Source organism: Dasypus novemcinctus, chromosome 26, assembly GCF_030445035.2.
Source record: "Dasypus novemcinctus isolate mDasNov1 chromosome 26, mDasNov1.1.hap2, whole genome shotgun sequence".
In the NCBI taxonomy this organism is placed as follows: domain Eukaryota; kingdom Metazoa; phylum Chordata; class Mammalia; order Cingulata; family Dasypodidae; genus Dasypus; species Dasypus novemcinctus.
Window position 1 is genome coordinate 3,275,038 of NC_080698.1, and position 26,176 is coordinate 3,301,213.

Below are 26,176 nucleotides of genomic sequence, written 5' to 3' on the forward strand. Positions count from 1 at the left end.
TTAAGTGAATTTTTGAAATATTATTGTTTCCTCCAACTCTAGTTGGCCATTCGGTCCTTAGTTGAGTCTGTCAAGGTGTCCTGGGTTTTCATGGAAACAGCTCTCTGCATTATGCACGAAATAACTTAATAATAGTAATGGAAGTAAGCATTAACAAGTAAACAGAGGACAGTTTGGGGACAAACATAATTGACCGCTGGTAAAGAAATAGCTCAGTTCTTTGTTTTCCTCTCCACCCACGGGCTGTGTTTCCAGAACCTCCCACAAACCAACAGAGCCGCGCTTCTTGTCTTAGTTGATTCCTCTCACGCCTGCGTGGTTTCCAGAGGCCTGTAGCAGGGCCCCCGAAGGCTCTGACCCCTCCCATCCCTGCCTCTCCAAGCCTGTGGACGTTAAATTTGCTTTTCGGACAGGGGCCTGAAAATGGCTATGGTGTCCCCGAGGAAGCTGTGGGACCCCCTGCACCCCAGTTTTCTTTTTTGTAAGCTCCAGTGGTCTGTGATTTCCTGTTGGTGATCGCCCCTGGCCTGAGCAGGTGCGCTCCGTCTGTGACAGTGGTCAGTTTCACAGAATCGGGGCATCCACTCCATTCCGCAGCTCTTGGGACCTGGCTTTTTAATCTTTAAAAGGAGTCGGTTTAAAAAATAATCATCCTTTCTCGTCATAAAAGTAATACATGCTGATTTATAAATAATTTGGAAGATAAACAGAAGTGGAAAGATGACTAACTCAGCAACCACCACTTTTCACGTTGTGTGAGATTTTTTGGGAATATGTAGTACGTATTTGGAAACAATGCTTTTTCACTCAATATTATATGCTGACCATTTTTCTCTGTCATTAAAATTCCTCAAAGAAATGCTTCTCAACCAGTACTTACTATTTCATCATTTATGCCTAATCATTCTTCCATTGTTAGGAATGTAGGATGTTTCTCATTTTCCCCAAGTAACACTAGGGTAAAACATCATCATACTTAAGGAAATATTTGTCCACTCAACTCATGATTTCCTTAGAGTTAGTTGTACCTGTTGATTATTGAGTTTGGAGATAAGACTGTTTGTTAGTCTGTTTGTGCTGCACTAGTTCTGTCTCTTGGGTTAAAGATTTCCTTGAGTTGTGAAGTTAACAGGAGGACTGCCTGAGTAAATATGAGTAGGGCATCAGTCCATGAGGCGGTGAGGTTTTATAATTTCCTGGTGTTTTCCTCCCCTGAGAAGGGTCAGTGGGAGTCTGGGTGTTGTTGGACGCCTCCCTCTTTGGATTTGGGTTTCCCCTTTTTGAGTTTTAGTTCTAATTTCGGCTGATGATTTATAGATGACAGTGGAGGAAAAGCACGTCCGTGCATCCGTGATTACGTTCCCGACGCTCTAGTCCTCCCAGCAGCTCTGGGAGCAGAGCCTGTTCTTATCCCCATTTTAGAAGCAGGAAGCCCAGGTTTAGGGTGACGTCACGTGGAAAGGAGGGGCGGGGTCCGAGCCCCGGGACCGGTCTTCACCTGCAGCCACACCTTTTCTTGTTATTTTCTGGGTTGAAAAATTACCAGGTGCTTTTGAGGTATTTAAATGTACAGAACATTTTACCCCTTCTGAGCCCTGATTTGTGACCAAATCGTTAACCCAAATCCTCTTCCCATCTTTAACCAACTCCTTTTACTTCCAGACCTCGGGCAGGACTTGGAAGCAATTTCCTGAAAAACCTCCTTTTCTGTCTGAACCCATCATGAATGTTTCCTGATAGGACACCCGAGGAGGGGTGTCTTACCTTTTCTTAGTTTGTGCAGGTTTATGTGAATATGGCAAATCGTTTAAAAAAAAATACGTGGTTTTTAATTAAGGGATTATCAAGGGACCAACTTCTGAAAATTTTATGACAGGCGTCTTCAAGGCGTCGCTTGGTGATCTTTTAAGGAGTGACGCGGCCGGCCCTGGTGCTGGTGGCGTGGGGTGTGGTGGCCTCTTCAAGAGTGCCTCTTAGGGAGGGAGAGTGGCTGGAGCCCCAGGAGGCGGGGGCAGGCTGTGTCTCCGCCCCCACAACTGGCCTTGACCTTGGGCAAATCGCTTCTTCGCTCCTTGGGACTCCTTTTATTACCTGCACATTAATCAGCATTAAACAACCTATTATTCTCTGGAATGTGTCCTTGAGAACTTTTCACTCTATTTAATCTCTAATTAAAGGCGTCCTGTAATGAGGGTTTTTTTTTTTTTTAAATGGCATTCTCTTAATTTACCTTCTTTGTACTTTGGGGTTTTTCTGAATTACAAAGTAGAAATTAAGGAGCTTGTAAATTTTATCTTTGGTTTTTAAAAATTGACGAGCCATTTGCTTTTTCAAATGAAAGTGCTATTAAGTGAAAATGCTTTCCGGTGATACAATTCTAAGGAAAATTTTAAAGAATTCTCAAACAGAGCACTAGAGGAATATTCACCTAACTCTAAGCGTGTTTTACACCACCTAGGACTTTCCTCATTAAGATTTAGAAGTGTGCCAGGTTTAAATTAGAAGACCTTACAAATTATTAAAAACAATTTCCGTAGTCATCAAGTAAACCCCACGAGGGCAGAGCCTGTGTCTGCTTCGTGTCTGAAGCTCAGGGCTGTGCATGAAATAGGTGCTTAATAGTTGCTTCTTCAATGAATGAGAGAAAGTGCAAAGATATATATAGGGTGCCTTCATCCTAATTAACCCTAAGTGGAGGGAGACACACTTAGGAGATGAAACTATGAAGAGTCTCCTGGAAGTGGTTACTCTAAAAGCTGCTTTTTGGGGGGCCCGCGGGGTGGGGGCGGGGTGGCGGCGGGGTGGCTCGGAGGGGTTCTGGGTTGACTGGCAGTTTTATTTGTTGACCTGGTTGGAGCTGCCAGGATGTTGATCTTAACACATCTCTGAGCTTTGCATTGATTTGTGCGCATATTTGAAATTTTCCCTTTACAATAAAAACATTCATTTGAAAATTGCTTAAAAAAAAAAAAAAGGAAATCTAAGTGAAACAAAAATAAGAGCACTAAAGTATGCGGGGGGCAGTTCCGAGCGAACGGAGGCGCAGGCAGGGGCTGACCCTCCGTGGGGGGACCCGCCAGCGGCTTTGTGAGGCGGTGACCCGGGGGACGCCTGGGCTGGGGTGTGCGGCGGGGGGCGCCGTGGGACAAGGGACAGCCTGTGCTCAGCCAGCCTTGGTGTGTGCAGGGGGAGGGGACGGGTGCAAGTGCCAGGGAAAACTTCTCATTCTGAACCGCTAGCAAAGGTACAGTCAATAACATCGGATTAAATTGAAAAAGAGAAAAAGGTAATATAAAAACAGCACGTGGTAGCGTCCGAATAAATAGCTGCCACGCATTTCCCTCCTGCGGGCTGAGGCCTGGGCGTGTCCCTTCTGCGTTGCCCAGGTGGGCCGTTGTGTTCGCAGGTGGGAACTGCGCCCTGGAGCCCCGCCACCACGTTCACCAGCTCCCCCCAGGAGCCCCGCCACCACGTTCACCCCCCCCCCCCCAGGAGCCCCGCCACCACGTTCACCCGCTCCCCCCAGGAGCCCCGCCACCACGTTCACCCCCTCCCCCCAGGAGCCCCGCCACCACGTTCACCCGTCCCCCCCCCCCAGGAGCCCCGCCACCACGTTCACCCGTCCCCCCCCCCAGGAGCACCGCCACCACGTTCACCCGCCACCCCCCAGGAGCCCCGCCACCACGTTCACCCACCCCCCCCAGGAGCCCCGCCACCACGTTCACCCGCCCCCCCCAGGAGCCCCGCCACCACGTTCACCCGTCCCCCCCCCCCCAGGAGCCCCGCCACCACGTTCACCCGCCACCCCCCAGGAGCCCCGCCACCACGTTCACCCGCCACCCCCCAGGAACCCCGCCACCACGTTCACCCGCCCCCCCCCCAGGAGCCCCGCCACCACGTTCACCCGTCCCCCCCCCCCAGGAGCCCCGCCACCACGTTCACCCGCTCCCCCCAGGAGCCCCGCCACCACGTTCACCCCGCTCCCCCCAGGAGCGGGCTCCCCTTTGGGCCCATTTGTCACCAGATGTCACCTGCATGCAGCCGCCACGTCCTGCACCCAGATCCTTATCTGGGTGCCAGGTGCTGGGAGGAACCAAAGGTGCCTCTCAGCCTTGGCTGGGACCGAAGGTGCCTCTCGGCCTTGGCTGGGACTGAAGGTGCCTCCCGGCCTTGGCTGGGACCAGAGGTGCCTCCCAACCTTGGCTGGGACCAGAGGTGCCTCCCGGCCTTGGCTGGGACCGAAGGTGCCTCCCGGCCCTGGTAGGGCCATCGTCCCGGGGAGGACGTCAGCAGTGGCGGGAGCCTGTGGCCGGGCGGCCAGTGCTGGGGGGGACGGTCCTCCCCCGTGGCTCAGCCCAGCCTCCGCTCTTTCTTGAGCAAACCAGATTCCAACTGAGTGTCTTTTTATTTCTTTTGTAAGGCGATAAAAAAAGAAAAGCCTTGGCAAGCAGTTCTGAACAGATCGACCGTTTTCCTTTTCATGTTAATTCAGGGTGTCTAAGCAAAGCTGGCACAGCCTCGGTGGGAGCTCCGCGGCGGCCCAGCCCGCTCACCGCCCGCACCCCCGAGCTGGCGGCAGGAGGGGACCCGGGGCTCGGCCACTCCCTGTGTCTGAAGCTGCATCCCGGGGGCCCTCGGTGCTGCTCGGTGGACGGCAGCGCGTTCTCTGGTGGCTGGCGGCGAGATCCGGAGAGGCCGCGGTGGGGGTCCGGCTTCAGAGCAGGAGGGAGGAGCAGGGGGGCTCCCGGAGCACCCACCTCCTCGTTCCGATGGCTTCGCAGGGGCAGGCAGGTCTGTGCCTGGTCACCTGAAGGGCGGAGCTGGGTGGCAGGTGGGGACACCTGGGGCATACACATACCTGTGCTCTCAGTCGTGGGTGTTCATTCATATTTTAAATGCACTGCATGATTTTAAGTATTCTTGTACTCACACAACCAATAATTACAGAGTTAGGAATTTTTTTTTTCATTTTTCAAAATTTACTTATTGAAGTGTATCACTCACACGCAAATATATATAAACAATAAGTGTATAATAATAGTTTGAACTTACAGAAGAGACATATATAACATCATAACTCACCCTACCACCAATAACTTGCATTGTTGTTAAACCTTTTTAACTTAATGGTTAAAGAGCATTGTCAAAATATTACTACTAAACAAAGTATTTTCCCCCAACCAACCCTATTGTTATTATCTTTATATCATTTATATATGAACACATGTAAACAACTAAGTGTATTGTAAAAGTTGTGAACTTACAAAGCAAACATGCATAACATTATACAGGGGTCCCATACATCAACCCTCCACCAACACTGTGCATTGTTGTGAGACATTTGTTACAAATTATGAAAGAATATTGTCAAAATCTTACTACTAATGATAGTCCTACTAATCTTACATTTGGTGTGTTTTTCCCCCAACCTACCCTATTATTATTTTTAAAATATATTTTTTATGACAGAAGTTGTAAACTTATTAAACTTATTAAACAATCATGCACACGTGCAGAATTCCCAAATGACACCCCTGCATCAACACACCACAATGTGGTGTGTCATTTGCTACAGATAAAATAATATCATCTGATTGTTACCATGTCCATAGTGTACATTTGGCTCACATTTTCCACACTGCCTCAGTATCAGCACAGTACATCTGTTGCATAGATGCAAGAATATTATTATTGCTAACCACAGTCCATAGTCACTCCAGCTGTATTTTTCCCATGCTTTTCCACATTTCCAGCACCCTGCAGTGGTGATGTACATTTGCTCTAGTTCAGAGGACATTCTTGCATCTGCATCATCAACCACAATCCTCATCCCCCTCTTGGTTTACTGTGCTATTCAGATCCTAGATTATTCTCTAGCATTCTGTCAATTGGCATTTACATACCTAGACTACCATTTTCAGCCACATCCCCATTTATAAACTAGCTGTTATTCACTATTTGTTACTATCCACTCTATACATTTCCACACTTTTACAGTAAAGTTAATTAAAACTTCTACACACATTAAACATCAGTAGTCCACTCAGTCCTCCTCTTATCTCCTTTAAGAATCCATCACCTACCACCAGGTCTTGAAGATGTTTTCCTACAATTTCTTCTAGAAGTTTTATGGTTCTTTTATTTTAGGTTTTTGATCCATTTTGAGTTAATTTTTGGATAAGGTATGAGATAGGGGTCCTCTTTCCTTCTTTTAGCTATGGATATCCAGTTCTTTCAGCACCATTTGTTGAATAGACTGTTCTGCCCAAACTGTGTGGGCTTGACAGGCTGGTCAAAAATCACGTGACCATACATGTGAGGGTCTGTTTCTGAACCATCAGTTTGGTTCCATTGGTCTGTATGTCTGTCTTTATGCCGGTACCGTGTTGTTTTTACCGCTATAGCTAGGTAATATGATTTAAGGTCTGGAGATGAGGGTTCGCTTTTCCTTTTTATGATGTTTCTGGCTATTTGGGACCTCTTACCCTTCCAAATAAACTTGATGATCATGTTTTCAATTTGTTTCTTTTTAATGCTGGTGGAATTTTTATTGGGATTGCATTGAATCTATGTATCAATTTGAGTAGAATTGACATCTTACTGATATTTAGGCTTCCAATCTGTGAGCAGGGAATGTTCTTCGAGGTGCTTAGGACTTTTTTGATTTCTTTTAACACTGAGTTGCACTACAAGTGCTTTACATCATTGGTTAAGTTTATTCCTGACTATTTGAGTTTTATCCCTTATATTTTATTTTCACCACTCTATTGACACTTTTAGTTACTTTTGTTGATACAGTCTTCATTTCTAGACTCTCTTCTAGTCCTCTCTCTCCTGTCTTTTCTTTTCAGGCTCTAGCACACCCTTTAGTATTTCCTGAAAATCTGGTCTCTTGCTTAGAAATTCTCTCAGTTTCTGTTTATCTGTGAATATTCTAATTTTGCCCTCAGTTTTGAAAGACAGTCTTGCTGGATATAAGATTCTAGACGAAGTTTTTCTTTTGTAGTATCTTATATATATTAAATCATTGTTTTCTTGCCTCCTTGGTTTCTGGTGAGAAATCAGCACTTAATCTTATTGGGTATCTCTTATATGTTATGCATTGCTTTTCTGCTGTTGCTGTTCTCAGAATTCTATTTGTCGTTGGCGTTTAGTATTCTGATGAGTATGTATCTCGGAGTTGGTCTATTTGGAATTTTTCAGTTGTGCTTTTTCATTGTGCTTCTTGGACGGGGATATCTATATCCTTCAATAGGGTTGGGAAATTTTCTACCATTATTTCTTCAAATATTCCTTCTGCCCCTTTTCCCTTCTCTTCTCCTACTGGGACACCCATGACGTGTATGGTTGGATGCCTTTTGCTGTCATTTAGTTTCCTGAGACCTTGTTCAATTTTTTCCATTCTTTTTCTCATCTGTTCTTTTGTATGTTCACTTTCAGAGGCCATTTCTCCAAGCTCACCAATCCTTTCTTCTGCCTCCTCAAATCTGCTGTTATATGATTCCAGTGTTTTTTAAATTTCATTTATTGTGTCTTTCATTCCCATGAGATCTGCTATTTTTCTAGGTGTGCTTTCAAATTCTTCTTTGTGCTCATCCAGGGTCGTCTTAATATCCTTAATCTCTTTAGCCATCTCATTTAATTTATTAAGGAGATTTGTTTGAACATCTGTGATTAGTTGTCTCAACTCCTTTATGTCATCTGGACACTTATTTTGTTCCTTTAACTGGGCCATAGCTTTCTGTTTCTTGGTGTGGCTTGTAATTTTTTGTTGGTGCCTTGGCATCTGGATTACTAGAGTATTTATTCTGGGTGCAGTTTCTCTCTTTAGTTTAGGGCTTCCTATTGTTTCTCCCTTGCTGGTTGTGCAGTAGGAGCCAAGGTTGTAGTTGGTGCTGTAAGCTGTGGAGGCTCAAGCTGCCCTCATTGCCCCAGGGACTGATGAAACTTCTCCCAACTTTCCCCTTTGCCAGCTGTGCAACAGTCCAAGTCTTGCAGGCCTGGATTGTAGTTGCCCAGAGAGACTGATGAAACTTCACTCCCCTCTCTCCCCTGCCTGGGGTGGGGATGGACCTGCAGGTGTGGGCCATGGCACAGCTCCCGAGGTGGCTTGTGCCTCCAGTGGAGGATGGGCCCCAGCCTCTGGAGCGTGGAGCCTCTACTTACGAGTCTTCTTTGCAGATGGGCATCTCCTCCTTCCACTCCCCCAAGGACGTTGCAAGATGCTCTTCTGGCTTCCTGGAGCCCCCAGACAGGTGCTTCAGAGAACTCTGGCTGTTTGCTAACTGCCCTATAGCAGGAGCTGACTCTAGGAGCTCCTTACTCCACTGCCATCTTGCTGGTTCTCTCCGAGACTTAGGAAATTTGTTTAACTCTTTTGTTTAAAATCGGTTATAAACATGTTTTAATTATATTCTCCTTAACATCCCACCAAATCTATTTAGATTCTTTTAAATGCTTACAAAAGAGAACATAAGACTTAAGACAGTGAGTCTAAACTTAACATTGGCACTGTGGGTTTGATTCATTTCTTTGGCTTCTGAATCTATTTTTTATATTTTTTCCAGGGTCTTAGTCATTTTAACAGACATAAAAGAAAATACCTTCCCAGGGTAGCCCAAACTCCCCATTGCTGGCCGATTTGGACGCAACCTGGTTTAACCGCCCCAGTGATCCTAGGTGACCAGCTGGGTCTGAGGGACGTTGGCTTCTTCTCACCTGGCCCTTTTCCTTGAATGGCGACTTCTCTACCTTTGCTTCCTGGGATGTAAGCCGCTGTCCCACCCTAAGGACACATTTTCCTGGTGTGTTAGCACGTCTGAAAATGCACGTGAGGCCCAGGGGTGGCTCTGGGTGTGATTACATCAGCAGCCTCGCCTTGGCTTCCATTCCCAGGAGCCTGGCCCTGCGTGCTCGCCACTTCCCGGGCAGCGTCTGGCTGATCCCCCGTCTGGTGGCGCAGAGTTGGCTCTCCTTCTCCGCGGGTGTAGTTGGAGAGCCTCCTCCTCACCCCATGTCCTGCTGGCGTGTTCACAAGCATCTGTACGGAGCTATTCTTACCGTACTTCATTAAAGGTAGAGCAGCCGGAATGGGTGGTCAGACACCGCCGTCTGCTGCCCCTTAAAGTAGGTGGAGAACGGTCTCCTTTCTTTTCAGCCCAGCTGCCCTGCTCACTTGGTTACCCTTTTCCTTTTGGTATTTACTGTGGGTTCATGCATGTACGGACTCATCTTGTCCCCTTAGCTTTATTCACCAGAGTCTGTTTGATGGTCAGGTGGTGGCATCGTGGCCAGCGCCAGGCTCTGGCCCCTCCGTCTCCTGTGCCTTGTTAGCTCCACCTCCGACTTTTTTTTTTTTTTAAAGCTTTATTTCTGGCCCCCCCCCCCCCGCCCCGCTGTCTGCTCCCTGTGTCCATTCGCTGTGTGTTCTTCTGTGTCCACTTGTATTCTTGTCAGCAGCACCAGGAATCTGTGTCTCTTTTTGTTGCGCCATCTTGCTGCATCAGCTCTCCATGTGTGTGGCGCCACTCCTGGGCAGGCTGCACTTTTCTTGGGCTGGGCAGCTCTCCTTACGGGGTGCAATCCTTGCACGTGGGGCTCCCCTGAGCGGGGGCACCTCTGTGTGGCAGGGCACTCCTTGCGTGCATCAGTACTGCGCGTGGGCCAGCTCACCACATGGGCAGGAGGCTCTGGGTACCAAACCCTGGACCTCCCATGTGGTAGGTCGATGCTCTATCAGTTGAGCCACATCCGCTTCCCCCAGACTTTTTGCAGAGGTCTTGGCCTTCTTGCAGGGTGGGGTTGCCAGCCCCTCTTGACTTTTCTAGGTCCCGGGAGCTGGATGGAATCAGCTGCTTTCGGAGGAGCCCTGTTAACTCCAAGCCCGTTTTGGGGCTCGTGCTGGTGACAGGGGGTCCTCGTGGGCCTGTTTGTGACAGAACTGAAGTAGTATTTCTTTTTCAGATCGTCAGGTCACATTGTTATTTTCAGTGTAGCTAACTCTTACTTTCCCGATCATTTCTACTTTTTTTCCTTAAACTTTTCAATCTCTCTGTGAGAGGTCTACCCCAGGTACCTCCTCCGATGGCACCTCTTATTTTCTCTCCAGATTTCATCTCTAGACAATCCTGGGGTGTTTTTTCAGTTACTCGTTGACTAGCAGAAAAGGCTTTGGAGGAGGGGGACACGTGCCTCATTTACACCCAGACGCCTCGCAGCATTAGCTGAGCACCCGGGGTAAGCGGGTGCGCCTCCACTCAGCCCCTTTCCTCGCCGCGCAGTGGGGGCGTGATGGGTTGGCAGGCCGAGGAGAAAGCAAGGTATTCCTCGGAGCTGGGGGTGTCTGTTTAGCTGACAGTGGGGGCTTCTGGGAGCCCCAGTGCAGCCCCTGGCTGGGGGTGGGGAGAAGCGAGGGGTGCAGGTGCTCTTTCAGCTACACCAGCGACAGAGGCTGTGGCCCTCGGCTGCGAGCTGTTGGGGTGGAGGTGAAGCCAGGTCCACCTGCTTCCACGCTCCCTGCTTTCAGAACTGCGCGAGCCCCACGAAATTCACCCCTAAGTGTGGCTCTTTCCTTTGTGCTTTTTTTGCCTTTAATAAACTCCCAGTCTTCTTTCTTTCCCAGTGCCTTCAAAAGTAATTTGGATGTGGGCAGGCTTGCGACTTTTGAATGGAAGTTGCATTTAGCAATGCCTTATTGTCTAGAGACGTCCCCTCCCCCCGCAACCCCCCCCCTGCCATTCCTGCTCATTAGCACGTACTCAGCGCCTTTGCCATTAATTATGCCGGGGAAGCCTTCCAAAGGACAAGTCTTCCTCATTCCCCTAATTATAGCTTAGAAAATCAAACTCCCCTTTTTAATTGCTTATACTGGTTTATTTCCTTTTTTAAAGAATTAGAGCGCTGAAGATGATAGCAACTAACATTGACTGCAAACTCACTTTTTCCCAGGCTCCATGCTGAGTTCTCTGCCATGCATTAGTTACTTGAAGCCTGGCCCAGTTTTTGCGGCAGGTTTTGGAATGGCCTTCGTTTAGTCGATGAGTAAGAAGGCCGCAGAGATGTCTCAAGCTGTCTGACTTCAGAAACCTGTCCTCTTAACTCCTAAATAGTACTACCTGCCATTTGTGCATCCGTCTTTCTTTCCACTCATCTGTCCATCTAGCCATTATTCTTCTTGGTTTTTATGGTGATGGGGTATGAATGAAATACTTAAAAATTTTGTTGCACTGTGATACGTGTGGCATACCTTTGTTTAAGGAGTGTCTAACCTCATCTGGCTTTCACATGATGCTTTGAGGAATTTGCAATTCCTTTTCCTTATAATCTTCATTTTGCAGATGGTGGCTCTGCCTCCTCCCCTCACACCTCTATTGGATTGACCCTGTTGAGCTCGCCGAGTTTTTAGGACTCAGCCGTTAACTGTTGAGTTGTATATTTTTGAGGCCTTTCATCGGCTTTTTAGAGCTATCTTACAGAACTTTACACAAAATCCAGATACACCTTGGGATGCCAGCCTCTGCGCACCTGTGGGAATGGCACACAGGGCCACTTGGTGGCTGCCGGGGGCTCTTCCAGAGAGGGGCCTGATGAGGAGCAGAGGGGAGACGGAGTGAGTGCAGACACTGGAGGCAGTTGTCGGAGGAATTAAAATCGGTGCTGATTCTAAATTGTCAGATGTCCTAGAAAATGTGTATCTGAGACGCGGCCAGGGAGAGGGAGGGGCAGGGCTAAAGTAAAGGAGGGGAGGGAAGGGCTGATCTCTTCTCTGGGGAAATTTGGGAATGGGTTGGGGGAAGAAGGGCATTGCGGTGCAATTCTGACTCTCACTAACCAGAATCACTGCAGGCTGCACGGGTCAAGGGTGCAGTCTCAAGACTGTCCTTGTTTAAGACACCAGCCACAACAAACTCACTGGTTCTCAGGCCACTAAGCCATATGGCTTCAAATTGGGGGTTCCCACCACTCCGTTGGGTTCACTGGAATGACTGGAATGACTCAGAACTCAAGAACGCAGAATGTTTATACTAGATATTATTATTATTGCAAAAGGATAGCAGTCAGGGCCAGCCAGAGAAGAGGCTCACAGAGCGAGGTCTGGGAGGGTCCGCGGTGCAAAGCTCTTGGGTTGCCTCCCAGCCCCTCCTCAAGGAGTCAGGGCATGTCACCACATCACAGCACAGCACAACATTAATGTGCCAATCGGGGAAGCTCACCCAGCTCAGTGCCTCGTATCTTTGCTGAGGTCTGTTAACATAAGATATTGGACAGGATATCATTTATGGGGTTAATCTGAGCAGTTTGCACGTGGGGTGTGGAAAGGGGGAGCTTATAGAGGGCAGACGTGGAAGCGAGCGAGGAAGTGTTGGCTACAAGGTGGGGAGTGGGTACGCATTGAGCAGCAGGAGAGCTTGTCCGTTGCAACGCACTGTCTGCTGGACTGAAGCAGGTTGTCGCCAGGGCTTCCTGCTCTGCAGTTCTGTGGGGGGTATTCCACGGCTCCATCCTCTCAGCGCTCCTGTGGGTTAACTGCTCCTGTCTTCTAGAAAACCCTTTCTCAGAAATAGTGCCTCCTGACAATGCCCAGTGCAGGCAGCCATTTTCTTTTACTTAATCCCTCCTTTGACCTCTTTTCCGGTGATCCTGTTGAAACGACCAACCCTCCAGGCACAACATTGATTTCCTGTCCGGAGGCTGAGTAGACATGGTCAGTCATTTTGTTCTTTTCTTTTTTCCTTTTCATGTTTATTTCCTTTCTTGATTGCAGTGAGGTTTGTTGGGTGGCTGTTCAATTACATTTAAGACCCTCAGAGTAGGGTCACTTACTCAGCTGAGTGGGTTATGGCTATGGCCCTCTCTCCCAGTCAGGATGGTTATTAATTAAAAAAAAAATTTGTCTCAATCTCTTAGAGATGGTCCCACTTCTCTCTTTCTTTTCCTTTTGATCTGCTATCTTAAGAGCAACCACTTGTCTTGAGGGTGACAAGGAATTTGAACAGAATCTTGAAATATAATTTGTACAAGAAATAAAAACAGACTGATAGCCATAATTAGAAGCATAAATCCAGAGTGTACTGTATCTCCTATTCCATTAAATCAAGAACTCAAGTCAGGGAATGGCTCTGTCCATTGAAATGTTTGAGCCCAACTGATACCATGAAATACCTTAACTTGGTCCTTTAAAATCCTCACTGTACAAGACTTACTAGGAGAAAAGCAAAACAAAACTATGCATTTCACAAAGGGAAGGCAAAGTAGCTCAAACAATGAATAGGAGCAGACTCTCCTAACCCAGGGGAGTGTGCAATAGTGTTCTAGAGAAACACAACATTTTTCTCCACAGTCACCCTCCTTTTGGTCAAAGATAACCCAGGAAAGATTATTGATCATAACATAAGGCTGGTTTCATTAGATTTGGCTTGATTATTGACAGGGGTGCAACAAGAGGTTGTTTTAAGTTTGCTTTGCTGGTAGTTTTCATAAGGAACCTCAGATTGGACTTTTAAATGCATTACCTTTCCCCCAGCATGGGACATGACTCCCGGGGATGAGCTTCCCTGGCAGCAAGGGATTACTACCAAATACCAACAAGCAATGCAACTGGAAAAAGACCTTGAATAAAAGGGAGAAAAGGTAAACACAGATGAGTTTATATGACTAAGAGACTTCAAAATGAGTCAGGAGGTTTTCCCAGAGGTAATGCTTTTGCACGTCTTAGCAGGATCTTATAGACAGCCAAAGTAGATACTACCCCAAATAGTGGGGCTCCTGAGGGCTCTGAAGACACCCAGGTCCCACAGTCATGGCAGATAGCTCCAGAGGTTGGTGCCTCGCCAGTGGCCCTACTTTGGAGTTTGTGCTTCCGAGTGTGACAGAGTTGGACTGAGATAAGACTTCTTTACACTTGCTTTTTCTGTCCCTTTTATTTGAACCTGTAGCTAGTGCTGGAGTTGGTAGGTGTATATCCAAGAGACTTGAATCTCTGAGCTGTCCATGTGCAGCTTGGCCCTGAGCCTAAGCAGAGTTGCAATACCTACTCTTCAGTTCATTGGACTTACCCAGGACAACTAACAAGGAGGTATGGATGGACAGCCACCATACCAAGGAACCAAGAGAGTCTACAGCTGTAAGCAAGGGAGTCCTGTCCATCAGCCATATGGGGTCGAAGCTCCCTCTCAATTAGAGGTGGAGTGGACATCACCATTCCAGAATCCTCAGGATTGGGAAATAAAATATGGACTAGAGTGTACTTACTGGTATTCTATTATAGACTTACTGTGATTCTAGCAATGGAAGAAATTATATCATTGATGTGGGTCCAGTGGCCACCAGAGGTACTGAAGTCAGGGAGAGGGACAAAGAGGTGTAATACAGGGACATTTTCCTTACTTGGAATTATTCTGAGTGACATTGCAACAACAAATATGGTCATTATATAGATGGCCATAACCTACAGAATTGAGTGGGAGAGGAACTACAATGTAAGCTATAATTTTAGTGGCAGTGTTCCAAAATGTGTTCATCAATTACAATGAATGTATCCCACTAATGAAAGAAATTGTTAATGTGGAGAAAAGCGGGAGGTGTGGGAAGCAGGGCATATGAGAATCCTTTACATATTTTTTTATGTGACAATTTATGTAATCTAAGTATCTTTTAAAAATAAATATATTTTTTAAAAAAAGACTCTTGAGGCTGTGAAACCAAGCCAAGAACTTGACACCAGATTTCACCTGCAGTTCCTATAGATTTAGGTGAATTCCTTTTTCATGAGGTCCCCATAGTATCATATGGTTCCTGTGTCTACAGAAAGTGACCTTCCTTAATGACCTATAAATCTGGGACTTCTGAAGCCAGGTAACCAGACCGGTTTTTTCAAGAGGGGTTTGTTAGCATTGGTGCGGTAAAGTCAACCTTAGTTCCTTAAAAGTCTCTGGTCACACCTGATTAAATGAGAACCATTCTCAAACATGACATTCCAGTCAAAACCTTGGTTATTAAAAAAAAAGTCTTGGTTATATAACCACTGTCTCCAATTACATCCCATTAACATGAAGGACAGATTCTGATTGAGCCCATGCAAATAATTACTTTGCTGCAAAAATTAGGATATTCAATAAAAGTTTCCAAATCCTGGAGGGCTCAGGCAGGGAGAAAAAGATAAATGTGTTAGGAATTATCTATAGCTTAAGGTATCCAAAAAAGAGAGCATTGCAACGTCAGCAGTGATCCAAACAAAACCTTTACCAGTTCCTCCAGGCCTAGGTAGTTGCTCCTTGTTCCACTTGTGTTCAGAGGCTCGTGAACCCATCAGCCTCTTCCCCAGAATTCTGGAAAGTTGACTCTGTGCAGTGATTTGGTCTCGACTTCCTTAGAAGCCTGTGCCCCAGAATCCTAGGCATGTCCTTCCCATGGGTTGAAGCCATAGTGGCCACGTGGGAAAATTTTAGTTTAGGCAGGAGTGGTGCTCTAGTCCAAGAGAATATCCCAAATACCCCAAAAGTAAAAATAGATGAGTTTGGGATTGACAGCTTGTAAACATGTACCCGCCAGCATCCCAGCTGTGGAAACTGCAGATTCTTTTTCCACAAAGCTGAACCCATGTTACTTACTCAGGATCTCAAGTCTTTACGGTTGATCCCCACATCTGTTTTACCCAGAGTCTACACTGGGCCCTTAGTTGGAACTCAGCGTAGCTGGTGGATTCGGATCCAAGAGGCACTCAGCCCTCGACCGCCGGCACGGCGCAGCGGGAGCCTCCCACCCGCCCTTCTCTCGGCCTCCGGGGCTGTCGGGGGTCTCCTTCAGAGGCCACCAACGCTGTGAAATGAAATCTTAGGTGAGCTGTCATGGGAGTTCCTCTGAGCGATTCACAATGGGACAGCACCCTCACTGCGCATGGCAAGGGGCGCCACTGTGGGATGGAGAGGGGGCGCTTCAGAGGGCAGACCCGGAGGCAGTGAGGAAGTGAGCGTGGCTGGTGTGAAGTCTTCGCTTTAAATGGGGGGGGTCTTAAAAATGGGGAGCAGACAGGCAGTGATTAGTAGGATGTGCTTGTCCATTCTGGTGCGGTCTCTCCTAGACGGGTTGTCACCAGGGCTTGCTTAATGGTGCTTCCCTGGGGTGCAGCCGCTGGATTCCATTTGCTACCCCCCACCCCCGTGGTCAGTGGCTTTTATCTCCTGGGAAATGCTTTCTCGGAAAGGAGAGCCTCTTGGCGATGTCCGGCGCGGGCAGCCATTTTGTTCTCTTACCAGGTCTCATTTCTTGGCGTGACTGATGGGCACAGTGAGCCCTTGCCCGGCCCCCCGCTCCTCCCCGGGTGACAGGGCTCAGAGCCCCAGCCCTCTGGTCAAGGGGTTGGTCTCTGGGGTGGCCGCCCCCCACTTGGCAACACCCCAGCACTACAGGTGTGGCTGGGTCTGCCCTGAATCTCATCAGCATAAACCCAGGTGTAGCCTGGAGGGGAAAGCGCCCTGTATAACAGACCCTCCTTTCAGGGCAAATTGGGAGGTTTAGAAGAAAACTCTGGGAACAGAATTCCTTGTTAGACGCCATGAGGCCTGAGGGACACGGGCCCTGGGATGTGGGGGACGCTGGCCAGGGATGGTGCCCGTCCTTGCTCTCTGCCTTCTGGACTTCTGAGAGTGCCTGCCCCCTGAGCCAGGCCTGCCGCCCGCCAGCAGTGCAGCCAGCTGCCTGCAGCCCCTGCTCTCGGCTCCCCTTCCTCTTCTGGGGCTAGGGAGGCAGAAGGCGGGATGCTGGAGGACCCTTCCAGCCCTGATGCTTGACGGTGCCACAGGGGGCCGGGCCTGCCCACGCAGCGTCCAGCCAGGGCGGCCGGCGAGGGGACAGGTATGGTCGTGGCCTGCCGGGCTGGTGCGGGGCCTGGGAGCAGAGAGGCCGCATAGCAGGCGGGAGAAGCTCTCAGGGCAGGGGTGGCTGCGGAGCCCTCACAGCGCGGCCTTCCCGCCTCCGCGGTTTCCAAAGACTTAGGACGGCTGGGCATTTATGTACGCGGTAAGATCCTGCCAGGATTCCACGCAGGCCGGGGCCGAGCCCTGACGGTCAAGCTGGTCGGCCCCTGGCAGCGGTGTCCACGCCTGCCCTGAGGGGCCGTCTTCCCGGAGCGCAGGGTGCCGGGCACACATGCCGCATGGGAGCTGGCACGCCGAGGCCCGCGGCGCACATGGAAGAACGGAGGTCGCTCTGGAAGGAATCCCCGCCCGGCAAGCCTTCACGTGCCCCCTGCGGTCTCGAGTGGAAAACCACGGGGGCTGGAGCCGGGGCCCGGCCTCACGTTCCTGGCCGATAGGCCGGGGCCTCTGCGCATGGTCTTGCTCCCGGGCGGCGGTCTGTGGCCCTGGGCGGGTGTCCCGCCCGGCGCATTTGGCCGTGTCTGGGTTCCTTTTGGGTGGGGGGGTTGGGGAGATACTGCCGGTGTCTGGTGAGACAAGTGAGGGAGCCTGCTTGGGGTCCTGCCGCACGGTCCTGCCGAGGTCGGGGACGTGCTGCAGAGGGCCAGCAGAGCCTGCAGAGAACTCGAAGGCTGTCTGATTATCCGGTGCCTCGTTTTTCACATGGCACGTTTCAGACCCTTATGTCCCACCACCTGGAACTAACGAGGCCACCTTTCTCCCCCTTCTTAGAGAAATTCTTAGAGAATAAAGCCGTGGTGGTGCCCTCACAGGGGCAGTCTGACCGCCTCCTGCAGGTGGGCTCTTTCTTGTGGGGCCTGCTCTTGGGCCGTGATTCCACGCCAGGGCGTGTGGCCCGGCACGTGGTCCTGCCTGGGTGCCTGGGGACGGCCTCCCCCCTGCACAGTGCAGGCTGCTTTGCCGCAAGTTTGAGCGAGGCAGTGGATCGAAGTGAAAATACCTCCACTTTCCAAGGAATTGACATTTCCTTCTGGAGGTGGTCAAGGTTTTTTAAGGAAAGAAGCTTAGCGTTTTAAATCAGGTCGAGGAAAGAAAGCCACGCGAAGGTTTGCGCGCTTAAAGGGAGGTGTTTTGCATGTGCAGCCTCTGCCGCCTGCGGTGGCCCAAACGGGGCGAACTGGCTCGTCCTGTCGCTCGTTGGAGGGGCTCCGGTGGGAGCCCCCCGGCCCCCACCCGCCTGCACCCTCCTCTTCCCCGCCTGGCATCCCAGCATCCTCAAAAGACATTTCCTCCACCCCTGCATCCTTTTTCAGAGCCAGCCAGTTTCTATGGCAACCGTTGGAGTGAAAGATGAGCGAGCAGGAGGCTCTGAGGAGAGGCGGCTGGCGGTGCGTGGCCCTGACGTCACCCCCCCCCCCCAGCGCTGGATAGGACGGTTCCAGCTACTCCCATCCAGGGCCGCGTCCGGCCGCCAGCTCCTGGGGAGCTCTGCAAACGGCCACCCTGCCCCTCCCACCCCCCTGGAATTCCTCCCCTCGCTGCCCCTTTTCTCTCTCGCAGCCGTCCCTGAGAATGCACGGCTTCATCCCGGGGTGTGTCGGGGCGCTCCTCCGCCCGGCGTTCTGGAAGGGCGGGCAGGCATGGCTGCGTTGCACCTGACAGAGCGGGCGGCCCCCTGAAGCCCGTGCTTTCCCTGACTATGCAGAAATTCATCGAAGCGGATTATTACGAACTGGACTGGTATTATGAAGAGTGCTCGGACGGTAACGATGGCCCCGCGGGACCGGCCGGGGCTGCAGCGGGGCGTCGTCGCCCCGTGACGGGGCGGCTCCGGGGCTCCCCGCGGGACGCCGGCGTGGGGAGAGGGCGCTGGCACGGCCGGCGCGGCCGCGTGGCCCTGCCGGGTCCCGGGGCGAGGGGAGGACGTGCGGGCGCTGTCCTGGCAGTGGTCGGCTTGGCCGTTTCCCCGGCAGGGGAAGGTGCTCGCGGGCTGCCGGCCTTTGCAAGGTGACGGTGCCGTTGGATCGGACTCCCCGGTCCGAGGTGCGAGTGGTGGGCGTGCGCCTGCGGTGGGACCGCTTGTCTGTCCCGCGGGCCGAGGCTGGACCAGGTCTCGGGGGCTGGCTTCCGGCTCGGCGGCCGGCCGGAGGGGGCTGCCCCTTCTCGGGCAGGGCGTGGGGGGCGCAGGGGAGGCAAGGCCGGGGCCAGAGGGAGGCGCCCACCGGCAGGCGTCCGGAGGGCCAGGGGAGAAGCGCCTTCTGGCACTGCTTGTGCAGGGAGGGTGTGGCGTCCAGAGGATGTGGCTGTGGTCCCTGGGGGTTCCAGGCGGGATGAAAATACCACGAGGTGGCTTCTCGGAGAGGTAGCCGGGGGAGGGCGCCTCGGGCCGTGGACGTCAGATGCCCATCAGAACCGGGCATTGCACCGTTCGCCTGTCCTTTAGTTTCTTTAAAATGGCCCTGCAATCATGTGCCTTTACCCCAAAGCATTCTGCTCTTCTATGTGGTCGGGGGACCTTTTCGCTGGGGTGGTGTGTTCCCAGCCCCCCCATGGGCTATTAACGGGTGAGCTGACGTGCTTTTAATCGACCCTGGCCTCGCCCGTCGCTTTAACCGTGACTGTGCTGGACTGACCTGACCTAACAGGCCGGGCGCTGGCCTGGGCGTAGTGAGAGGAGCCGCGGACTGTCCCCACTTACCCACGCGTGCGGAGGGACTTTCCCAGGAGCTCCGCCCACCCCCGCATGAGCAGCGCCGCGCTGGGTGGGTCTTCGGATCTCTTGGGTGGCGGGGGCAGCTCCCGGGCCCCCGGGGAGTGAGTGCACGGGTTCTTCCTTCTCCCTGGATGTGCTGCTTCTGGAGGCCCGCTCCCACCCCGGCTCCCAGAAGCCAATCCTGGAATTCTTCCCTTGGGAAACCACCCCCCCCCTCCAGCCTCCTTGTGACTCCATGAACCTCCCTGACTTAAAAGCAAGTGCCTGGAGGTGTCCGCGGTGTCGCTGTGTTAGGGGGCCTCGGCCCGGAGGGGAGATCCCGTCCTGCGCGCCTCGGCCCACCGGGCCCGGCCGCGGCCAGGCCGGCCACCCGGGAAGCGGAGGAAGGCTTCCTTCCCGTGGGGCGCGCAGCCCATCCCGGGCGACAGGAGGGAGAGGAGCTGCCCGCGCCTGCGCGCCTGCCTGCCCGGCCGGTGGAGGACCTTCCCACGTGCCTCGTCCTCTCCCGGCCATCCCCTCTGGGAGCAGGGGACACGGACGTGCCGAGCCCGGGGTGAGGGGCGCCGAGCGGCCTCTCCACCCCCCCGGGATGCAGGGGAGGCGCGGGGACTGGGGGCCATGGTCCACGTGCGGGTGGAGGGAGCCGAAGGCAGGGAGCCCACAGAGGGGCGTCTCCAGCTCCCGGCGGTCCCGTGTTTCACGTCTTTACACACTGCTCGGGCTCTCTGCCTGGTCTGGAGGTGACCTTTACCCGTGTCCACGGTCCTTTAAACTGCAGGCCGGGCTTGGGAGTAGCTCCTTCGTTTCTCCATCCTGACCCCCTGGAGAGGCTGCAGCAGGAGGGAGCATTGCCTTGTCTCTCTTAATATTAGGCGTTTGAATATTTATTGCTGGAAACTTCTAGGGAACTTTACACACGAAATAGGAATAAGGAGGCCAATGTTTTGAAAACCATGCAGAGTCTTTATTTTTGTCAGAGTTACGGACCCACTGACATTGATTGCAGTGGTCGCCCTGAAAATACTGTCTGTGGCTGACAGGACGATGAGGGCCATGCTTTAAACGCTGGAATGAAGAGGCGGCTGCTCGCTGTATCACCGCGGCTCTTTGGGCCCCAGAGATGCGATGCGCCCAGTGAACACCGAGTCGTTCCGTGACCGCCTCTCCCCGTTTTAACATGTGGTGGTTTTACACACAGCTCTTTCCCCGTTAATGGGCAGGGGTTTAGAGTCGTAACTGGTGAAAGCTGATTGCACAATACCTGGAAGTGGTTTTTTAGCGATTTAAAATATCCCGAGGTCAACACGGCCTAGCAGTGGCCTTGGCAGGACCTCCACCCCTGCGCCCGGTGGTAACCGCTCGGTCGCTGCTGTCGACAGGCTCCCGGTGTGCGGCCCCCTCTCGCCGCCTCGTGCAGAACCCCCACACTGGCAGGTCGTTCAGCGTCACCCGCAGGTGCTCGGCTCAGACTCAGGGAGCCACCTGCTCAGGTGCTTGTCCCCACCGGGCGTGCTCATGCGGTGGCAGCCATCCCCTGGCAGGGCAGGGCAATAATTCTCTAGGTCAGTCTCGGAATCTCAGATGGTTTCTTGGCAACACTGGTCACTTAAAGTGTGCTTGTAGAGAGCGAGAGCTTTTTAATTTTCAAAAAGACTTGGGTTCAAGTGTGTGTCCTTAAGTTAAAGAAGCAGAGCACAGTTTTGTAGTTATTCCTGAAATAGGTAGAATGGCAGAGTGCGCGGGCCGGGAGCCAGTGCTGACAGCCTCTGGGGTTCAGGCATGTCCTAGGACCTCGTGAGCCACCTGGAAAATGGGAATTACCACGCTAATCCGAGCCGCCACGAAGAGTGTAATAACGGAAAAGCTTTCTATAATTGTGAGGAGCTAGTGCTTGCTTTTATGTGCTTCATGATGTAGTGCGGCTTATTCAATTCTTTATAAAAATCTCCTTTTAACAGGTGATATTCAATATTTCCACAACCTGTTTCTCGATGTGTTTTCTTTTGTAACGGCACCTGCTCTCTTTCCGTCCTCACCGTTCCCCTTTCCCGTGTCAGGGACTTGGGGGGTGGGGCGGCAGGGGCTTTATAAGGAGGAAGGGGACTCCCGAGCAGGTGGTTCTGACCACGGCTGACCCCGTAAGGAGAACGGCGGCTTGCACACGGGCAGCCAGCAGGCTCTTACTCATTCGGTTCCAGTGATCTCTAAACTGTGACAGTTTAATAAGAGACAGGGTGGCTGGTATGTGAGTGAAGTTTTGTTAGAGGTATTTTGAATATTAATGGAAGAGCCGTCACTAGGTTTTTGAGCTGATTCTCCGGTTTCCCTGCACGTGGCTTCCAGAAGTGACAAAGAAAAGCAGCCCGGTTTCTCAGCCGCTGGGCGTGTGATGGGCTGTTGGAGGACTTCCCACTCAGACAAGCCAGCCTCCGAGGGAGCGGACTTGAAAGGGGGGAGAAAGGAACTGAGAATAACTGGTAGAGAAAGGTTTCACTGCTGCTTTAGTAGAGACTGAACGTGATCCCTGCTGAAAGCGTTCTCTGTTATCTGTAGTGCATCACCTCTGTTATCTTCAGATATGCCACCGGCTCCTGCCGCTGCCTTCACGTGTGGAGGCTGAAGGGTGGACCAGAAGGCCAGGGAGGCCCAGAGCCCAGGCCCGCGGCGCCCTGCAGTTCCCCCGGTCTCCTTACTCTTAACGGGGAGATGCCCCCGGCATCGGCCTGGTGGGGGCCGCGTGGAGCGGTGGGGCAGCGGAGGGAGGACGTAGGGCAGGAGAAACGGGCTTCCGTTGGGGCCCGGCCTCGAGCGACGCAGAGGGCTTAGGCCCGTGGGGGGGGCACCTGCAGGTGAGCGGAGGAGGGCGAAGCGAGGAACGGGGCTTCCGAGGAAGGGCTGCAGGGGCGACACGGGGTGTGGGGGCGGGACGGGCACCCCATAGAGCCGCGCCCCCCCGGGAGGGCTTCGGGCAGCGATGGGTTGTTCTTCTACCCGTGGCTGCGGAGCACGTGTGGCGCCGGCTTCGGTTTTGCTTCGTTTAATCCGTCTTCATCTCAGCATCGCTGTGCTGGTAGATGTGGGGGGCGGGGTGCCAGCAGACCCCTCCTTCAGGGCCTGCTGCTCGGCGTGCCCACAGCCGGGCGGGAACCCACGCCTGCCCCCGGCGTCCGGCTCGGCCCCGGTCCTCGGCCGGCCGCGGCACCCGCGTCGCTGCTGCTGGACTGTCCCGTGGGCCGGAGCTTCTCGAGGGCAGGCTTTGCTCTGGTCTCCGGGGTTGTGCTCTTTGTTTTTGGAGACACTGCCCGATCAGGGAAGATGAGTTTTGCGAATCCTCTGGCGTCCCTGTGGAGTCAGTGAGGGAGGAAAGAGAGGGGAACACACCCCAAAGAACGACAGAAACGGGGAGTCTGAGGCGTCGAGGCTGATCTGGGTTCTCAGATGTTTTCAGTATTTATTGTGTGGTTTATGCAGACGTGGTCCTCGTGTGTTAAGGATAGCCTGGATTTCAGTTACCAGTAAAAACCACGTGGAGTGTTTTCTGCTGGTGAAATCAGCTCGTTTTCCTCGATGAGCACTGCCGGCCAGCACAGGTCCTGCAGATGTCCTGGTCACTGCGGGTGTCCTGGTCACTGCGGGTGTCCTGGTCAGCTGCTTGCCGAGTGGACGATGGGCAAGGGGGGCCCCTTCTCATTCTGCCAGGCAGAGCTTTGACTTCAGTGAACAAGCCAACTGTGATAGCATTTATTGACATTACACAAAGATTATTTTGAGTGTTTTTATAAACATATTTAAAACGGATATAGTTTTCCAAAATGTGATTTTAAAGTCCCTGCCACTGAATCTCTACTAAACCTTCCTTTGTACAAGGAACGTGTCTTTAGCACCATGAAACGTAGCAACCATTTGTAGGTTCCAAAAAACTGACCTGCCACCACCTGTGTCTCTAGGTCTTAATGTTTCTAATGTGATCTTTGTTTTCTCCTGGTTTTCTATTGCGAGGTATTCGTGCAGTCTTCTGAAAGCTTCTGTGGAGCTGGCAGTCGTTAGATCAATAGAGCAGGCACTTGCAGCCACTTAAGCAAGAATTCTCCTAGCCCCGAGAATTCAAAGATGTAGGATCTGTTGACCCTGAAATTGAGAAGAGAATCCTTTACCGTGATCTGGCCTTGCCACCAGCCTCCCTCTGGTGACCTGGGGCAGGTGAATAACCCAGAGGTGGAAGAGACCTCCTGGCTGGAGGCCTGGCCCAGCGTAGCTGTGAGATGGACGAAGCCCTGAGATCCCAGAAGCGGCTGCGATTCTTGGGGACTCCAGCGCTCGGGGCCACCTTTTAGAGGATTTGATGGAAGAACCTGCCATTTTCAAACAGTACAGAGGAACTGGTGTGGAGATAGGCAGTTAAACTGTGCATTTCTTTTCAAGCAACGCTGCAAGCCCTGATGCTTTAGATTTTTCTTGCTCAGTCCTAGCAGTTGGAAGAGATCTTTATAAATTAGACTGTGAAACACAGATTTAGCAGAGAGTGGGGTATATAAAATGCAGATTACAAAAGAAAGGCTGGGGTGAAATCAGGCAGCACAGGCAGTGGCTTCCGCCAGTGTTTCCCCTTCTGCTAGAAGTCACAAGGTCACCTCCGGCCCGTCAGTGCCGTCACCAGGCTGTTGTCACAGAATGATGTGTCTCTGTTCCCAGGCACACCCTCGGGAAACCTGAGGGCCGTGGGCAGGCGTCCAGAGGGCAGCTCCCCCGCTGGGCCGCACCTGCAGACAGGTGTGTCGGTATTTCCCTGTGCAGTTGCTAGGAGCTCCCAGGAAGCTACCATTCCCCACCGCTGCTGGGGGGAGCGGGGGCAGTACCCCGAGGCCCGGAGCTCGCCCACGTCCCGCACCTGCGCCTCCCCGTGAGCCCGCCGGGGTGCTGGGCGGGGCGCTCACCAGGTGCTCCTCCCCACCCCACCCCTTCCAGGACCTCCTGGGCGATGCTGGGCCAATGGCCCTGGACACCTGCCCCACCCCGGCTGAGCCGGGCCGGGTCCGTGCCCTGGGCCAGAGCCCGGCCTGCGCCCGTGCCCGGGGCCCCTGTGGCTCCTCCGCGGTGCCCAGGGGCTCCCCCGGGGGCAGCCCCCTAGGGCCATGTTTCTGCTTTGGGGTGGCTCGAGCCATGTCCCTGGGAGACGCCAGAGGAGAAGAATGCTTTGAGTCCCCCGGCCAGGATGAGGAGAGGAGGCCCACCGGCAGGCTGTCGCCTGAGACCCTCGACCTGCTGGACGAGGGTAAAGTGTCTGCTTCGCGTTGGACCCCTCCCCGGTGGTCTCAGGAGCTTTGTTGCTTTCCTGCTTTCCCTGCACTCTCTTTATGTTTTTATTGAAGTATGACTTAAAGTCCACAGATCTTGAACAAATGGCTTAATGACCCCCTGGTAAGACCGCCAAGGAGAGGGGCAGCCTTTCCAGCCCCCAGAAGGTCCCCTTGCAGCCCTTTGTGGTATGCCCCCCCGGCCCCCCCGAAAACCATTGTTCCAGCTTCCAGCGCCTTAGGTTTGTTTTGCCTCTTCCTGATCTTTACCTAAAGGGCATCGAGCGGCACCTACTAGCTTGTCGTCTGCAACCTTGTTGTTTAACTAAGGATTTTGAAATTCGTCCTCGTTGCTTCCAGCCTCGGTCGTTTTTTACTGCTTCTCTTTTCCAAGTGCTATTCCAGCACTCTGTTAAAAGTTTCGATTGTTTTCTTGTGACTCAAAGTGCCAGTAATGGACAGGAGGCCGAGTCACGGCCTGAAGCGTCCTTTTTTGCTTGTCAGTGTGTCTTCTTTTAAATGTATTAACGACAGGCTTGAAATAGGGAATTTTTTTTTTTCACTTTGAAAAGGACGAGGACTGAGATTGAAATCACCCGTGAGCCACCGTGTGTGTGTCTGTGTGTGGGCATGTGTGAAGATGTGCCAGGAGCCAGGGTGTGGGTGAGGTTAGGGGTGCATGAGTTGGGACCGTGACCACAGCCAGAGAAAGCAGAGGAAGGGGCTTCTGGGCGTAGCAGGGCTTGAACGGTGCCCGCCTGCAGGTGCTGTGGGCCTCCCCGCGGGACCCACCGCGCTGCATTTTGACGTTCAGTTTTGTGAATGGTCTGTTTCTGCCTCGGCGTAGCTTATTTATAATTGGCCGCATCCTGAGTCCTGCAGTGGGAAATGCCGGAGGAGAGCAGGGGGCTCACGCGGGGGCTGCAGGCTGGCCTTGGTGGAGGACCGCCGGGCGGCTGGCACCCACGGGGGCCCTGCGTGTGCCGGGTTCCTGGGCGGGGTCAGGACAAACCCCGTGGAATCACCTGCCCTCGTAGAGCCCGGACCACCCAGATGTAAGAGGGCCAGCCTTGGGCTCCGGACCTGCGGCACCTGAAGGCTCAGTAGAAATGCAGCCGAGTCAGAATCGGCGTTTGGCAGAATCCTCCAGGCATAGCAGGATGATTTTTAAAATGTTCACTTTTTTTTTTTTTTTGAGGTGCTGGGGATTGAACCCGGGACCTCATAAGTGGGAGCAGGCGCTCAACCACCGAGGGCTCCCCTGAGTTGGTTTTTTCATTTGTTTGCTTGTTGTT

At 52.3% G+C, this 26,176-nt stretch overlaps 1 protein-coding gene and 1 long non-coding RNA gene across 12 annotated transcripts in view; one reads left to right on the forward strand and one right to left on the reverse strand.

Moving 5' to 3' along the window:
* TRAK1 (trafficking kinesin protein 1) overlaps window positions 1–26,176 on the forward strand; it is a 184,339-nt gene that overhangs the window by 102,980 nt on the left and 55,183 nt on the right. For 2 of the 11 annotated variants that reach the window (XM_023584598.3, XM_023584599.3), the window contains exon 1: window positions 18,320–18,637. The exons of 7 other annotated variants lie outside the window; for them this stretch is intronic. In XM_023584598.3, coding sequence (XP_023440366.1) covers window positions 18,574–18,637 — 64 coding nt within the window. In that variant the 5' untranslated portion in view covers window positions 18,320–18,573. Of the gene's footprint in view, window positions 1–18,299; window positions 18,638–24,561; window positions 24,860–26,176 lie in introns of those variants that run through there. 2 more of the 11 variants (XM_004478329.5, XM_004478328.5) reach the window with 2 other exon arrangements.
* On the reverse strand, window positions 1,807–4,304 carry LOC139437631 (uncharacterized). Its single transcript, XR_011647504.1, has 2 exons — window positions 4,032–4,304; window positions 1,807–2,091 (listed from the first exon to the last, which is right to left on the reverse strand). It is a non-coding gene; the product is annotated as an uncharacterized lncRNA (long non-coding RNA).